The sequence below is a fragment of the Neophocaena asiaeorientalis genome, unplaced genomic scaffold (assembly GCF_003031525.2).
Source record: "Neophocaena asiaeorientalis asiaeorientalis breed wild unplaced genomic scaffold, Neophocaena_asiaeorientalis_V1.1 scaffold104, whole genome shotgun sequence".
Lineage (NCBI taxonomy): Eukaryota > Metazoa > Chordata > Mammalia > Artiodactyla > Phocoenidae > Neophocaena > Neophocaena asiaeorientalis.
The window spans coordinates 1804352-1820774 of record NW_020175679.1 but is presented as its reverse complement, the minus strand read 5'-3'; the positions used below and the strand labels follow the sequence as shown (position 1 = coordinate 1820774).

The 16423-nt window shown below is 55.2% G+C and overlaps 1 protein-coding gene across 4 annotated transcripts in view; it reads right to left on the bottom strand.

The window, feature by feature from the left end:
- The window catches only part of SLC6A3 (solute carrier family 6 member 3), a 35262-nt gene extending 29355 nt beyond the window's left edge, over positions 1-5907 (bottom strand). For 2 of the 4 annotated variants that reach the window (XR_003001355.1, XM_024731967.1), the window contains exons 1-3: positions 5826-5907; positions 3599-3918; positions 2330-2461 (exon numbers count right to left, since the gene is read on the bottom strand). Coding sequence is in view for 2 of the 4 variants with exons in the window: in XM_024731967.1 (XP_024587735.1) it covers positions 2330-2461; positions 3599-3884 (418 nt within the window). In the remaining 2 variants the exon portion in view is untranslated. Of the gene's footprint in view, positions 1-2329; positions 2462-3598; positions 3919-5605; positions 5684-5825 lie in introns of those variants that run through there. The other 2 variants (XR_003001356.1, XM_024731966.1) reach the window with 2 other exon arrangements.
- Positions 5908-16423: the final 10516 nt, after the last annotated feature.

Genomic DNA, 16423 nt, shown 5'->3' with positions numbered 1-16423 from the left:
CAGTGCTGTCAGGCCCGTGGAAAGGCTCCCGGGGTCCAGAGAAGGGAAAGAGGGGGAAGAGGGCTCCCCGGAGAGCTGGGTTCCCTTCCGCAGGGCCCGGATGCACCAATCGCCCATTGGAGGACCTGCAGCCCCGTGATGGCCGTTTGGAGCATTTTAACTGATGTCTTCATTTATCGTGTGTTCCCCCTATTTAATGACACATGAAAGTATGTGCAATTTTATTAGTTAAACTTTTTTTTAAGACAAGGAAGGAAAGGAAGACATGTGTATCAGGGTATCCCGGACAGCAAGGTTTGCCTCACCTCACTCAAGGAGCGATGCCGACCTCCCGTCCAATGGGCATCCTGTGGAGAAACTTAGCCTGAATGAGCAGGTGATCACCTGCTAGGGACCGTAGCTTCGTTAGTATCAAGCCATCCGAGGTGTCTCCTCTCCACACACAGAATTTCTTGCGTTGATTCTCTGATCTGCAACAAACAGCCCTGTGCTGATGACACAAAGATTCCAAGGCTCGACGGCTGACTTTCTGTGATGTGCGATTTCCCCAAATCTCCAGTTACAGGCTCCGGCTGAGCTCCTGCCCGCGGGCGCTGCGGGGTGCTTCTCCGTGTGGCCTCACTGGCCCCGCACAGCCCTCCAGGAGGATGAGCTTCCAGACCTGGGAGGCAGGAGCGTGGATGGGCCGTGACGTGGAGTAGAGCTTGGAGCCAGCTGGCGTCTGCCCGGGTCTCCAGGCTCCGAGGCCAGGCCGTGCTGACTGCCCCGCAGCTGCACGCGTAACTTCCCCGTGGAGGGGCTGACACTCTCACTGTTCCAGTCGGATGTTCTGCAGTAACCAAATTCTTCAGGCTTAACTAGTCCTTCGAGACCCCTGGAGACCGCTTATTGACGTTCTACAAACTGCAGCGTAGAGATTCACTTTGGCAGTTTTGTTGGAGAAAGTTCTTCTTCTGGTAGGACACACAGCTGGAAATGTGCTTCTGTCTCCGGGCCTGCAGCCCTGGGGTCAGCGTCCTTTTTCTCGGGAAAGAGGCCGAAGTAAACGGGTCGCACAGCCGGCGTCCTTCCCTGGCGTCCCCAGGAAGGTCACTTGACGGCGGACCCGCCTCACGTCCGACCCGGCACCTTCGTGCTGTGTAACTACCGACAGCGGCGCAGCCCATCGCGGGAGATGCTGGCCGCCCGGCAGGCCCGGAGGACAGGATGAACTCACGCGTCCTGAAGTGTCAGGGTGGACTCGCCGCCCCAGACGGTATCGGCCCTGCCCGCAGACACCGGCCGTGCCCTGGATCTGCCCGGCTCTGAAGAGGCGCCCGCAGTCTCAGCTTCCTGCGCTTCCGCCCTCGGGAACCCCGAGCGCACCAGAGGCCGTTCCAGTGACTTACTTAAGCTTTGACTGCTGTGAGCAAATCCTGCTAAGGGGACGCCTGGCACTGGCACCTGAACCCAGAGCTGCTGCCCCGCCCTGCAGAGGCGTGTGGGGTGAGCTGGGCCAGGGGTTCCCTGCAGCTCCTTTGCTGGGTGAGCTGTGCATCATCTAGCCTAGGAGAAAGGGGCTCGTGCCTTAGGGTTCACCCGGCAGGCCATCAAGAAGGAAGAACTCCCCCACAGATGGTAGATAGATCATGCTATGGGTTGGATCATGGCCTCCAAAATTCATTTGTTGAAGTTTTCCCCCAGTATTTCAGAATGTGACCTTATTTGGAGGCAGGGTCTTTACAGAGGTGGGCCCTAGTTCAGTGTGACTGATGTCTCCGTAAAAAGGGAAGTTTGGATGGAGAGACACACATGCAGGGAGGATGTGAAGACCCAGGGAGAAGACAGCCGCCCACAACCCAAGGGGTGAGGCCTGGAGCAACGCCCCCCCTTCCATCCCTCAGAAGGAATCAACCTCACCAGCGCCTTGAGTTTGGACTTCAGAACTTTGAGACAACAAACATCTATTATTTAAGCCACTCAGTTTGTGGTACTTTGTAAGGCAGCCCTAGCAAACTAATACAGATGGATAGATAGATGAATGACAGATTATAGATGATAGATCTAGAGCTAGGAGTATTTTTTATCTTTTCTACTATTTTAGCACTTTGACAAAACACTGCTCATCCATTGCAGGCTGGCCTCACCTGGGAACAAGGAGACACACTCAAGTCCTTAGTCATTATGGAACTTTCAAGTAGGACCAAAATTAAAAGGATGTGTCCACGTGCCTAGACACCCAGCAAAGCAGGACTGAACGCACACAGCTGGGGTTGACTTGCTTCAGAATTGCTCCAGGCTTGCCCTGGTCCACACCGCGCCGGGTGCAAGGGGGCGTCCCCGCCGTTACCTTTCAGGATAGGGCAGATCTTCCAGACGCCGGCAGCCCCCTCCCTGTTGAACTGCCCGAGGGCCAGCTCCATGTAGAAAAGCGGCATACCGGCAATGACCATGAAGAGCAGGTAGGGGACCAGGAAGGCACCTGGGGGACACGACAGCGTGTTCAGCCTGCGGCCGAGGACGGGCTGGCCTGTTGTCATTGGGGCGAGGGCTCGGCCGTCCCAGCCGACCACGTGTGTCCTGGGCACGACCCTTGTCATCCGTCTCCTGTCCCTGTTTCTCCCTAAAAGCTCCCTGCAGGCAGGGGCGGTGAGCTTCCTGCCTCCATGCCTGGCCCCCGCTGTCCAAGACTCCGGTCAGCTCCCTCCCCAAGTCATGGGTCAGCCCACGTTGTGGCTTTGCTCCTGGGTGCCGTCCCTTCCCCACCTGCGCGGCAGGGCCTGCCCTGTGTCCCCCTCCCCCCTTCTTGAGCCGTGAATCCTCGGGATGTGACCCTGCCTGGCCCCTGGCATGTGGAACCTGCCTCCGTCGGGGCTGCAGCCTCGCTCGGGGCACAAAGCTCAGGCCCCGCAGGCTCAGCCTCCTTAAGCCCTCTGGCTCCACCTCAGATAAGGGGGCTTTGTCTCGGCTCTCTTCCGGGGGGGGCGGGGGAGACAGGGAGACCCCAGAGTGATGCCTGTCTTGGGGCAACTTCTGTACCTGCTTAGGTCTCCAGTGGGGTGCCAAAACGCTGACCCACTCCCAGGCACCCTGGAAGGCCCTCCCGAAGCCCCAGGTGTGTGGCATGGAGTGACCCCCGACAGGGGCTAGCAGAGTCGGGGGACTCACGGGAAACAGGCACCAACCCAACTGCTTCTCAGCTCGAATTTTTGTGGTGACCCTGGCCCATCTCTTAGTTTTCTGCCTCAAGCCCACACACGGGAGTTCTGGGACCGGCTGTGCAGGGGGAGGGGGACGGGCACACTCCCAGGGCATCTTTGGTGCTGTCAACTGCCAAGGGCCTCTGCATGCTTCGTAAACACGGGTTAAATCAGCCAAAGATACCATTCTCTGGGCCTTGCAGAATTTTCTTTTCCAAAGTGAAAGTCACCTTTGGAAACAGAAAGCAGAGCCATGGTGCCTCTGACCACTCGCTCGGGGACCCTGCTTTCCCGGCCTCAGCATCGGCTCCAGGACATTCATCTGGGGAAACTGTGCCCCACCTATGCCGCATTCCTCCAGATGCCAGCCGTGTGGCCCTGGCTGGCAGGAGGGCGCGGGGAAGGGGGGACGCACTCACCCCCGCCATTTTTGTAGCACAGGTAAGGGAACCGCCAGACATTGGCCAGGTCCACAGCGAAGCCAATCACCGAGAGGAGGAAGTCGGCCTTCTTACTCCAGGTCTCCCGATCCTGGGCCTGCGCGGGGCTCTGCGGGGGGTTGAGGAGGGTGGAGTTCGTGAGCTGCACCCCATTTTGTTCCTTGACCAGGACGAGTTCCACCGCCTTCGGGCCGGTGGCATTGGCCTCCTTAGCTGCGGCCACCACAGAAGACATCAGTGCCACAGAGCACCTGCTGTTACTCATGGCCTCCTGGACTCAGAGCTTCCTCCCTCTTGGTCTACAGCCAGCGTGAAAGAGAAACACACAGGGATACACTGATTTAGTAGCCGGATCACGATGCACCCGGTGGCCTGAGCACAGATCTGAGGCATTTCCAGCCATTTTTGGGGGGCAGAACAAACGCACCCAAGAGGACACAGCCAGGGTTGAGGACAGTAGGAGATGAGCTACCCTCCTCGTGGGGCTGGGAGACAGGCCGTGGAGACCTCAGGACAGACTCTGCTCCACTCCCCCCTTCCCACGCACCCCTCTCCATTCCCATCAAAGTGCAAGGCTGCGTCCTCTCTAATTTAGTAATAATGCAAGATGCTACCTCCGCACTCCCCACATGGCCGGGGAGTAATTGGCAGCATCCCTACAGCCTGGACGCTCAGCACCCCGCAACCCTGTATCCCCACCCCACCTCGACAATCTTCAAATAGTTTTCAATAGTAAGTCTTCACAACAGTGTACATACATTCTTTATACTCAGAGACCAAAGTCAAAAGCGAAATTCTAAAACCAGAGTCAGCCACAGGAATTCAAAGTTTCAAAGGAACGATCACAAGAGTTTCCGTCAAGGAATGGCCGCACATTCCACGTCCACCTGTGGCCACACCTGGAAGGGCTGGGCAGGGACAAGAGCTTCCGGTCAGGTAAATCCTTCCAGTTCAAGGATTTTCCTGGGGGTTTACAGGACTAGCTCCTGCACGTAGTAGCTTTACCAGGGAAATCATCTCCAGGTTACCTTCTTGAAACTCTGGGTAATATAATCAAGGAGAACGGAAGGAATCACACATAGCGTGTAACACAGAAATTACGCGGCCGAGAGCAAGGTGGGCCCTCGAGGCCCAGGGCAGCTTCAGCTATGACTCCTTCTGGCATTTGGATGTTTCAGCTGCAGACGCTTGCACGTGTACACACACACACACACACACACTCACTCTGAAGCAGCAGGTAGCAGGATGGTAGCGGTAAAGGGGTTATTTTCCTCTGCATCCCAGTTTGAACAGAAACCCACAACACGTCATTGTATGCACCACGTCTCTGTGACAAACACAACAGCACATTCCTGAGATGAATGAAAAGGGACAGAAGGGACTTGGGGGTGGGGAGAAGCGGGAGGGACGGGCCTGCAGTGGGGTCCAGCGGAGAGGGCTGGGCTTGCGCAGGCTCCAGATCCCGGCCGGTTTGCTCTGACAGCGGCTCTCGCAGGCGCATCGGGGACCACCTGCCAGGGAGACCCCGGCTCTGCGTTTGGGGGGAGCTCACCCCACCCCTGAAAGCCCCGGCCTCAGAGGCCAGGTTTGGGTACAGAAAGCGAATGTGGTGCTTAGAAAGTGTGATTCTTCACCGAGAACAGAAACAGAGCTGCAGTCCGACCCTACAGCCTGGACGCTCAGCACCCCACAACCCTGCACCCCTGCCCCACCTTAAAAGTCAAAGACTAAGCCCTGTGAGAAGAAGCGATGGCTGAGAAAATCACCCCTATTGGCTCTGGAGGCCGCTTGCCCAGGTGCCCCCAACCCTGGGCAGGTCTGGTTCAGCAGGGAGGGGTCAGCGCCTCAGGGAAGGCGGGGACAGCCGTTTTTTTTTCCGCCCCCTGCCCCGTCTCTCCGAGCCTGGGGCGGGATGGGGCCAGGGGCCACGGGGGCGCACATCAGCCCCGTGCCCGCTCCGGGGCTCGCACCTCTCGGCCACCTCACCTTAAGATCGCCAACGGCACTGTCGCGGCGCTGTGCACCCCAACTGTTGGCGACTTTTGGAGACGCCGCAGCCTGCGGGACACGGCGCAACCCGACGGTGCTCGCCCCGGCCCGGCGCCCCCCGGGCGCAGCCTTCGGGTTCAGAGGCGGGAGCGGAGCGCCCGGAGGATGCGCAGGGGCACCTGTGCGGGGAGCGGGCCAGAGGGCGGCCCGGCCTCACCTGTGCGCCCCAGCCTCGGCTCTGCTGGGGTCCTGACACCGAGCGTCCACGGAAGCTCCAGCTCGGGTTCCGCTGCGCTCCGGGCTCTTATCTTGTCGCCGGGACCCGCCCCGCCGGCCACCGGGGGCGCTCACCCGCCCTGGCTCCGCCTCCGTGCCGCCCCGGGTGGGCGGAGGACGAGCCCGGACGCGCCCCCGAGCCCCGCCCCCCGGGACCCGACCGCCGGCGCCAGTCAGCGGCCAGCCGCGCGCTCTGCCCGAGGCCTCGCGCGTCCCGGAACCTGGGGCGAGTGGCAGCAGGGTCCCCTCTGGGTCCCAGGCCTCGCAGGACCGAGACGGGCGGTTTTCCGTCTCCTTCCCACTCGAGCTTGCGCCCCCCGGGGCTGCCCCGCGCATCTGCCTGGGGCGGGGTCTCCCCTGGCCCACCCGCCGCTCCGCCCGGGGAGGAAGCTGGGCGGCGGGCGCGCGGGGCACAGCGCGGGATCCCGCGGGGCCGAGCCGGGTCTTGCCTCCCTCCCCCTCTCCTGCCCACTCTCCCTCTTCCCGCCGCTGCCGCAGGGGCCGCCTTCCCGATGCTGCACCGACCCCTCTCCCCAGACGTCGGTTCCGTCCGTTCCTCCCGCCGCGGCCGCCCATCCCGAGGTCTGGCGCCCTGGGGGCATCTCCTCCACCAGCCGGCCCCACTCGAGTTGGGCCGGCCTGGGGGCAGGGATCCTGCGTCTGGCGTTTGGGGTCCTGTGGGCGTCCCTAGGCAGGCCGCGGAGACCCCGCCCGGGTCTCTGCCTTCTCTCCTCCGGTCTTGCGCCCCGGCCGCGAGGTACCTCGCCCGGATCCGGGCTGCGGGGACGCGGGTCCTTCTGTGGCCCGAGAGCCGACACCTCGCAGGACCCAGTGTCCGCGCGCGTCAAGCAAGGAGCGAAGCGTCGTCGCGCTTTGCCCACATGGAGCGCGAATCGACTGGAACCAAGGGGCTCGAATCACACTCGCATCGGAACACGATTTCCAGGGACAGCCCGGAAAGCCACAGCTGTCGATACTGGCTCAGGACGGACTGATTCGGAATCATTGCTGAGATGACCCCCAGCAAGACTGCACATTCATGATGCGGAGGAATGGAGTCCCCAGACCACCAAGCAGGCCCAGGACCCACAGGTGCAGGACAGCATCGAGGTAGGTGGCACCCTGGCTCTGCACATGGTGGAGGCCCTGGTGACCCAAGCCCGGGCCGTAACCTACCCCTCCCCACTCCGTGTAAGCTTTGATTTTCCTGCCCTGCGCTGGCTGCAGAGGGGCGTCCACGCCAGCTGCTCTCCACTCTGTCTGGGCCGTATGTCCCTCCTGGGCGGTGCCACAGAAGCAGTGTCCCTGTGCCAGGGGCCCGCAGAGCACCCTGGCTCATCTCACTGCCCCTCCGGCAGCCTCCCCACCAGGGGCTGGTGCCCAGGACAGGGCTGGTACCTGGTACCGGGGAAGCACCGGCAGGGGCTGCTCTTCCAGGCAGGACTGGGATCCATGGAAGAACCCACGACTCAGGGTCCCGGCTTCCGCTGGCCATGCTAACAAAAACGCCACAGGCGGGGCAGCTTGCGAACATGGAAGTATTGGCTGGAAATCAAGTCCTCACACGGCAGAAGTGCTCTGGAACCACCTTTATAAGAGCACTGGTGCCACCCATGAGGGCTCAGCCCCTGTGACCTGACCACCTCCCAGAGGCCCGACTCCTAGGACCATCGCACGGGGGTTAGGGTTTCAACATGAATTCTGGGGACGCAATTCATTCCGTACACCCGGGGAGGGGGCAGGGATTTCAGAAGATGGTGATGTGCCACCTTGAATCTGTGACCAGTGGCCATCACAGCAGGCGGGCTCTCCCCACAGATGCTCCACAATGTGTTTCAAGCAAGAGGAGTGGTCCTAGGTTTGGGCCTCATGGACAGGGTCACAGGAACACAGAGCAGAGCCAGTGAGCTCAGATGTGTATGTTAAAAGCACACATACTAGGGCTTCCCTGGTGGCGCAGTGGTTGAGGGTCCGCCTGCCGATGCAGGGGACGCGGGTTCGTGTCCCAATCCGGGAAGATCCCACATGCTGCGGAGCGGCTGGGCCCGTGAGCCATGGCCGCTGAGCCTGCGCGTCCGGAGCCTGTGCTCGCAACGGGAGAGGCCACAACAGTGAGAGGCCCGCGTACCACAAAAAAAAAGAAAAGCACACATACTAGATGGACACACCTGGGAAGCAGAGCAAACCCTGCCGGGGCCGGGGAGGTGGGAGCAGCTGTGGCTCAAGCCCAACAGAGAACCTGCACCGAGGAGAAGAGTCCTGCGTGCGTCCAGGAGCACCCCCCCCTCCCCACCCAACCCTCTCTTCTAACGATGACTCAGGATGAAGAGCCCGGGTGCTCTGGAGCAGAATGACGTGGGAGCTGGGCCTGCAGCCTGGCCGCAGAAGACAGAGCAGGCAGCTGCCCGGCTCCTGTGCTCCTCCATCGTCCCCGACAGGGCCCTCCCTGTCGGCACCTCCATCGTCCCCGGCAGGGCCCTCCCTGTCGGCACCTCCATCGTCCCCGGCAGGGTCCTCCCTGTCGGCTCCTGTGCAGGTGGAACCTGTGGGGTTAGAGCTGATTAAACGCCTGGCCTTCGCATGCTTGGAACTTTGCCCAAGGTTTATTATTGGCGTGGCTGCTGTTGGCTCAGAGCCCTGGATGGACGAAGTATCTCAGAGTATCGTCCTGCCGACCCTCAGGGCAGTCGCTCGCTGTCTGCTGTGGACCCGTTGCAGCCGCAGAGCCCGTGGGGGGGCCCAGGGGAGAACCCGGGGCTCTGGCTGCCCGCTGCTGACCCCAGAGCGGCTCTGCCCCACTGGGGACACCCATCTGGGTGCCGCCAACTGAGGAGGTCGCTGCTGGACGTTGCCCTGTGTCCTGTCTCGAGCAGCCCGCTTCACCCTGACTTGGAAGGCAGCGTGGGTGCTCCCCCGACAGGTGGCCCATCCACGGGATGACAAAGGCCACGTGCTGATGTCAAGGCCTTCGAGGTTCCCGAGAGGCTGCAGCCATGGTGGATAAACGCAGAATTCTACCCACGCTTCAGAAAGCCACCTGCAGGTGAGGCCGGGGTAGCGGTGCCCGGTGAGCACAGCAGTCCAACAGCAGAGGGGAGGTGCTTCTTCATCCCCAGATGCACGTCTGGCTGGAGGGCCGCCACCCCGAAGCTCTGTTAGGAAGAGCTGGAGAGCTCAGGTGTCACCACACTGGTGATGGGGTCGGTCCCCGGCTAGGTTTCAAGAGTGATTGCCATAACTGATGGGGTGGCTTAAACGACAGAATAGCACCCTCTGTCTGTTCTGGAGCCAGAAGTCTGAGATCAAGGCGTTGGCAGGGCTGCCTCCTTTCGAGGACTGAGGGGGAGTCTGTTCTAGGCCCCCCTCCAGCTTCTGGGGGTTTGCTGGCATCCTTGGCGTCGTTGGCTTGTAGAAGCATTGCCCCATCTCCACCTTCCTGCTCACGTGGTGTTCTCTGTGTGTGTGTGCGTGTGTGCGTGTGTGTGTCTGTGTCGTGTGCGTGTGTGTGTGTCTGTGTCGTGCGTGTGTGTGTCTGTGTGTGTGTCTGTGTCGTGTTGGATCGGGGCCGGACCTAACGCTCCATTTCAGCTTGATTACCTCCGCAAAGACCTCAGCTCCAATTAAGGCCACATTCTGGGGTCCTGGGGCTTAGAATTTCAACATCTGAATCTGGGGGCACAGTTCAACCCACAACAAAGAAGAACCTTAAGAGGGCCGTTCTCGAGGGGAGCAGCCTAGAACGTGTCAGAGCCTCCCGACGCGTGGTCCCAGCGGCTCAGGCTAGTTTAACCTGGACGCGCAAAGTCTTGGAGGGGGAGGAGTGCGCTGCAGGAGAGCTGGCTTCAGGCAAGAAGGGACTCTCGGGGGCGGTGCCAACAGAGGGTGAGGGAGGATGCCCTGCTCAGGGCACTGGCAGGGCACTTGGGGCTCAGTTCAGGCCTCGTTCCCTCTGGCTTTGCTTTAGACGTAAGGGGCCAAGCAGAACCGTGGTGCTTGGACCCTCACTGGGCGCTGGGCTCGGAGCCCATGGGAGCACCTCTGCTACAGCTCCCTCGCCCTTTCTGACCCTACGCTGCTGCGGGCATCGACACCAGACCAGGGTGCCAGGGCTCCAGGCAGCCGGACAAGGCCTCACCCCAAGTTCACAGGTCACACGACGTTCGTGAGGTGGCCCAGCCTCCGTTCTCCCCTCTGCTTGCTGACCACCCTCACGCGGTGCGAAAGGGACCGAGATAATGATCGCTTCCGGCAGTGACCCTCAGGGCAGCGCCGGGCTCTGTGCTCAGCGGCCTCCTGCGCTCAGAGGGTCCTGGCCACCCTGGCCTGGCTTCTCCTCACCGAGGGACGAAGGGCAGCGAGCAGACGGAAAGAAAAGCCGCCAGCAGCCTGGGAGCGCCCCCGGGCACTCCGTGCTGCTGTGGCCATCTGTCCGGATAGATGCTTGGACCCTGCACCCCAAGCTCCCCACGTGCCGAGGCTGGAGCCTAGGACTGCGCTTCCCAAAGGGCTTCCGTCAGGCCAGCTCAGGGTCTGCGGTGGGAAGCCCGGCCAAGCCCGCAGGGGCAGCTGCAGAGACGGAGGAGGAGGCCAGTGGGCGGGCCTGCTTCCCAGGTTATTCATAGGGTTCGTTTTGAGGGGAGCCCAGAGCAGGCGGCACCGGCAAGAGGGGGCTGTGACCTAGCGCAGTTCCCAAGTCACCCGCGTAAACCCTGGCCCGCACCCAAAGCAAGGATTCTGGGTCTCACCCTCAGAGACTCTGAGTCAGCAGGTCTGAGGTGGGACCCGGGGACCTGCATTCCTAACAACTTCTCGGGGGATGCCACTGCTGCTGGTTCTGGGGCCACACTCTGAGAAACACTGACCTGGCCGGACCCGTGGGGCGTGGAAGATTCTGGAAGATAGAGATGCAGCGTGGATCCCCTGGCAGCCCCCGCAGGGACTCAGTGCAAACGCTTGGAGTTTTGGAGAATAACCAAGCAGTCTTCTGAAAATCCTATGCTCCGTTTGAGTTAGTATACCGCTGAGCTGCAGTGGAAACTCAAAGAAATTGAGTTAGCATGTAAGCTGAGCTGCCTGGCATAAATCAACCAGCCAACCCATAAAGTTTGGTACAGACAGCAACTTGCTATCACCAAGTGGAGGCAATATACACGCTTTCAGGCGCGGGCGGGTGCTGCAGACACAACTAGGCTTCAGGAACAGGTGCCCCCCTTGTTGCATCGGTATCACCCCCTTAACCCGTACCTGGGCTTCCCGGGCGTTTCTTACGACCATCTGACTGCGGAAACATGGATCCCACCGGGGAGTGGAAGGCTGCAGCACTGCAGCCACGCTCGGAAGACACAGGGAAGTCTTCCCAGTGGGCAGATACCTGAGCAGTGCGCAGGGCTATTCCTTAGCCAAGGAGAAGACAGTCAGAGGTACGGGTCTCAGTGATGCTTACACATTGGCTAGTGTTTGGCTGTGTGATGAGAGAGTTCAAAGAAAATCGGGAAATTGATGACAAGACCTTTATCTGCAGATGACGTAACCACCTATGGAGACAATCTTAATGAATCTACAAAACAAAAGCTAGAATTAACAAGTGAATTTAGAAGGTCATAGGGTACACAGAAATCAATTGTATTTCTACATACCAGCAGGAAACAACTATAAAGTAAAATTTAAAATAATTTCATTTACAACAGTATCCGAAACAAAATGTTTAGGCGTAAAATGCGCGTGTGCAAGACGTGAATGTTGACATCTAGACACTGCTGAACTAAAAGGGCTGGAGGAAGTGGAGTGGTAAGACCACGTCCATGGTCTAAAGGCTCAGTATCATTAAGATGTTAATTTCTTCCCAAACTGACTATAGATTCGACCCAGTTCCAACCAAAATTCTAACCGGCTCTTTTGAACAGCTCAACCAGTTGGTTCTAAAATGCATATGGACCCAGAGTAGCCAAAACGATGCCGAAAAAGAACGAGATTGGAGGACAAAGGAAACTTTGTAATCCCACCATCTGCACAAAACTTAACTGTATTTTCTGTCATTATTTTGCCATTTGTGTCCTCGCTCTACAGACAGCTGTATTGGGGTTTAATCGACATACCATAAACTGCGTGGGTCTCAAGTGCACGATTTGGGAGGCCGTTTATGTGGCCACGGGACACGAGCGCCATGAGGATAATGTCCATCACACTCAGACAATCGTCGCGCTCCTGCGTATCCATCTTTATCCACCCCACCCAGGCAACCGCTCGTCCGACAGCTATCGATTCCTTTTTTCTTCCTAGGATTTTATATAAGTGGAACCTACAGTAAGGACTGTTTCTTGGTCTCTTCCTCCCACTCAGCATGTTTGAGCTGAATCTGTGTTGTTACACGAATCAGTGAATTCCTTTTCGTTGCTGAGTAGGTATTCCATCGTACAGATAGCGCGTATAATCTATTCATCCGTTCACCTGCTGATGGACGTTTGACTCTTACAAATAAAACCCCTGTGAACACTTGTGCTACGAGTCTCTGTGTGGACACGTGCTTTCATCTCTCTCGAGTTAAGCGCTTAGTCGTGGAACGGCTGGGTCATTTGGTTGATGTGTGTTTAACTGTTTTTAAAAACCGTCAAGTTGTTTTGCAAAGTGGTGATACTGTTTCACATTTCCAAGAACAGTGCGAGAGTTTCCATTGCTCCACGTCCTTGGCAACACTTAGAATGGCTGGTCTTTTAAATTTTAGCCATTCTAATAAGTGTGCAGTAGTACCTCATTGCCGTTTAAATTGGCGTTTCTCTAATGACAGTGTTTTAGCAGTCCTTCATGTGTGTGGTTGCCATCAGTATCACTCCTTGTCAAGTGGACGTTCAAATCTTCTGCACGTTTGGGTTGTTTGTTTGTTATATTATATTGTTATATTATTATTGAATTTTGAGGGTTCTTTACATATTCTGGATACAAGTCCTTTATCAGGTGCTTTGTAAATATCTTTCCCAATCTTGGATTGCCTTTTCATTCTCTTAATAGAGTCTTTTGAAGAACAGAAGTTATTAATTTTGAGGAAGCCCAACTTATCAAATTTTTAAATGAATCCTGCTTTTAGTGCCATGTCTGAGAAATTTTGACTTAACTCAAGATCACAAAAATTTTTTCCTAAGCTTTCCTCTAAGAGTTTTAAAATTTTAGGCTCTACCCTTATTAAGATCCATTTTAAATTACCACGGTGTAAGGTGTAAGTCAGTTTCGTACCCTTGTCCTATGGGTCATTGGGAGAGAAGTGTTGAAACCTTGAGGCACAGCCATGTGGGCTGGTCTTATAGTCCCTGTGGTTCTGCTGCCTTTGCGTGGTTCATGTGGAAGCTCTCTTCGGGTTGCCACGGCCTCCTGGGAGCTGAATCCTTACTGTGAAGTGACCTCTCTTACACCCGCTGACCACTTGGGCTCTGAGATCAACGTTTACCCTACCTTCTTTTGATGGAGTTGGCACTGTCCTTTTCCTTTTGGCCCATTGGTGGCCGGGTAAAGTGTGCTTCTTGCAGGCATCTTGTGGTTGGTTCTTGCTTCTACGTCCAATCTGACGATTTCTGCTGACTGATTGGGGTGTTCGACCATTTACATTTAATGTACTGCTGATACCGTTGGGTTAAATCTACCGTCTGCTACACTGTGCCCTCTGTCCCCCTTTAGCACCGTTCCTGCTGTCCTTCAGACTGAGGAGTTCTCAAGTCCCACGTTCTGCTTCCCCTGTTGGACTCTTAGCCGTATCTCTTTGCTGTGTCATTTTCGTGTCACCTTCAAGTGGCATCACACTGATGTACATGTCATTAGGACGGACCTGGGGCCACATCTAGTCACCCCTCCTGGCCTCTGTGCCATTGTCACCTATGTGTTATGAACCCCAGAATGCATTGTCAGTTTTACTTTAGATACTCAATCACCCTTTACAGAGATTTAAATGATGAGAAACAAGTGTTTCTATGTACCCACATGATTCCAGCTTCTGAGCCTCCTCAGGCCTCTGTGTGGGTCCAGATTTCAGAATGGAATCACTTTCCTTCTGCTGTAAGGACTTACTTTCACACACTGTGTAGTGAGGTCTGCCAGCCAGTGACAAATTTTTTTAGCTTTTGTGTCTAAAAAGCCTTTTTATTTCTCTGTTGTGAAAGCTATTTTTGCCGAGTGAAGAATTCTGGGTTGACCGTGTTCTTTTTCTTCGCGCATTTTATGGACGTTGCTTCACTGGCTTCTGTCGTTCTGATGAAGAATCTGCTCTGTGCACATGGTTGTGTCCTTTTCCTCTGGTGGCTGGCCTTCTCTTTATCATCTATTTTAAGCATTAAGCATTTAAGCATTTGTTTTAAGCATTACTGCGCTCCTGGTGTGTTTCCTCCGTGGCGCTTGTGCTTGGAATTCATCGAGCTCCTTGGACCCAGGGGTTTACAGTCTGTACTGAATTTGGGAAAGTATTTCTTCAAATATTTTTGTTTGCCCTTGGGACTCCAGTGGTATGTATATCAGGCGACTTGAAGTCTCACACTCACTGGTGCTCAGTGCAAATTTTGGTCTTTTTTCTCTATTTTGTTTTGAGTAGTTTGTACTACCGCTCTTTGCGTTCACTTGCTGTCTCCTCTGTGATGCCAAAGCCACCCTTAATCCCAACCGGGGTATCTTGCGTCACAAACATCGTAGTTCTTACCTGTAGAATTTAGATTTGTGTCTTTTAAAAGACACCTGCCATGTCTTAACTCCACTAGCTTCCAGCTAGCTTTTGAACACGGATTTTACATAATGATCGTCAATGCCTCCATCTACTAATTCCATCACCCGAGTCACTTCTGGGTCTGTTTTCGTTGATTGTAGATCATCCTTCCTGCTTTTTTGCGTCTAGGTGACCTCTGATGGGATGCAAGTCATTGTGAATTTGACCCCTTGAATGCTGGGTAGTTGTATATTTCTCTGAATATTCTCGGACTTTGGGCTGCAGGTAAGCTACTTACAAAGAGTTTGGTCATTCTTTCAGGTCTTGCTTTTAAGCTTTGTGTAGCAAGACCAGAGTCGAGTTTGGCCGAGGGGGTTACGACTTCTTCACGACTCAGGCAAAACCCATCTGAGTTTCCACCCGAAATCCCCTTCCAGGATGGCAGCCTCTGCCCTTCCATCTTGACCAAAAGCAAAATTGTGGACTCATTAACGTTTATTAAGTTGAAAAGAACTAATCAGAGCCCGAGCAGCTCTTGACAATCCTGTGGTAGACCCCTGCCAGACTCTCGTGTGGCTGGGGGGCCACGGAGGTCGGTTCTGCCCCTGGAATATGGGCGGCTTCCTTTGGATGAGAGAACATACACTGTGCGATTTAAATCTTTTGAGATTTACTCTCGAGCCTAGCATGGAGTCTATTTTGCCAACTGCTTCATGTGCATTTTTAATGGCAATGAAGTCAATTTGGTAAACAGCGTTTTTCAAATTTTCTACAAAACTGTGCTTCTTTCCCTGGTGGTTCTATAGACTACTGAGAGAATTGTGTGAAAATCTCCAACTATGTTTGCTGATTTATTTATTGCCTCTTTTCATTCTGTCTATGTTTGCTTAGTATATTTCAAGGTACCGTCACTGGGGATGTACCCCTTTAGGATGACTGTGTCCTCGGGTGACCTGAACCCTTTACGGCTCTGCAATGTTTGTCTTTGACACCGTAATCCTTCTCGTCTTAAAGGTCACTTACTGTGATATTATTAATCCTGCTACATCAGCTGTCTTGTGGTTATGTTTGCACATTACATGTATTTCCGTTTTTTGTTTTTTTTTTTTAAACTTTCAACATGTGTTTAAACAGCATATAGTCCGGGTTTTTTGTTTGCTTTTTAATCTGGTCCAGCAACTGTCATGTAGGAGTTTTTAGTCTATATTTAATGTAATTACTGGTACGGTTGGATTTGAGTTTACCACTTGCTGTTTCTTTTCTAGTTGTATCGCCTGTCCTTTGTTCTTTATTTTTTTCTTCTTACTTTCCTGCTTAGTCTGGGTGAGATTATTATTTTAAACTATCCTATTTTATTTATCTGTAGGCTTATTAACTAGTCATGCCTCTGTGTTTTTATTTTGTTTTCTCTGAAGGCTTGCACCGTTTTCACGGTCTCTCTTTAAATAACACTCATTCTTTCTGCAGAGCCAGGTTTCCACGTGCATGTCACTCTTACCTTTGTTCCATGATAATATTTTCTTTTTCTCTGGCTGCTTTTAAGATTACCTCTTTACCAGCGGCTTCCAGAATTTTTTGTAACGCGCCTTTTGCCGTATTTCTTCTGCTTGTGGCGAGTTGAGCTTCTTGGATGTCTGAGCTGTTAGATTTGGGAAAACTCCGGCCGTTATTCTGTCCAATAGTTTTTTCTGTCCTAACCTCCCCTTCCCTGGGCCTCCCGTCACCTGTGATAGGACCCTTGGTGTTTCTTTCGGTCAGCTTTCTACCCAGTCTGTGCTCCACTGGGCCCACACATTGCTACATGATGGTGTTTTCTCTGTAGTGTGTATCTCAGGTGCTACATGGTGCTACATCGTGGTGTT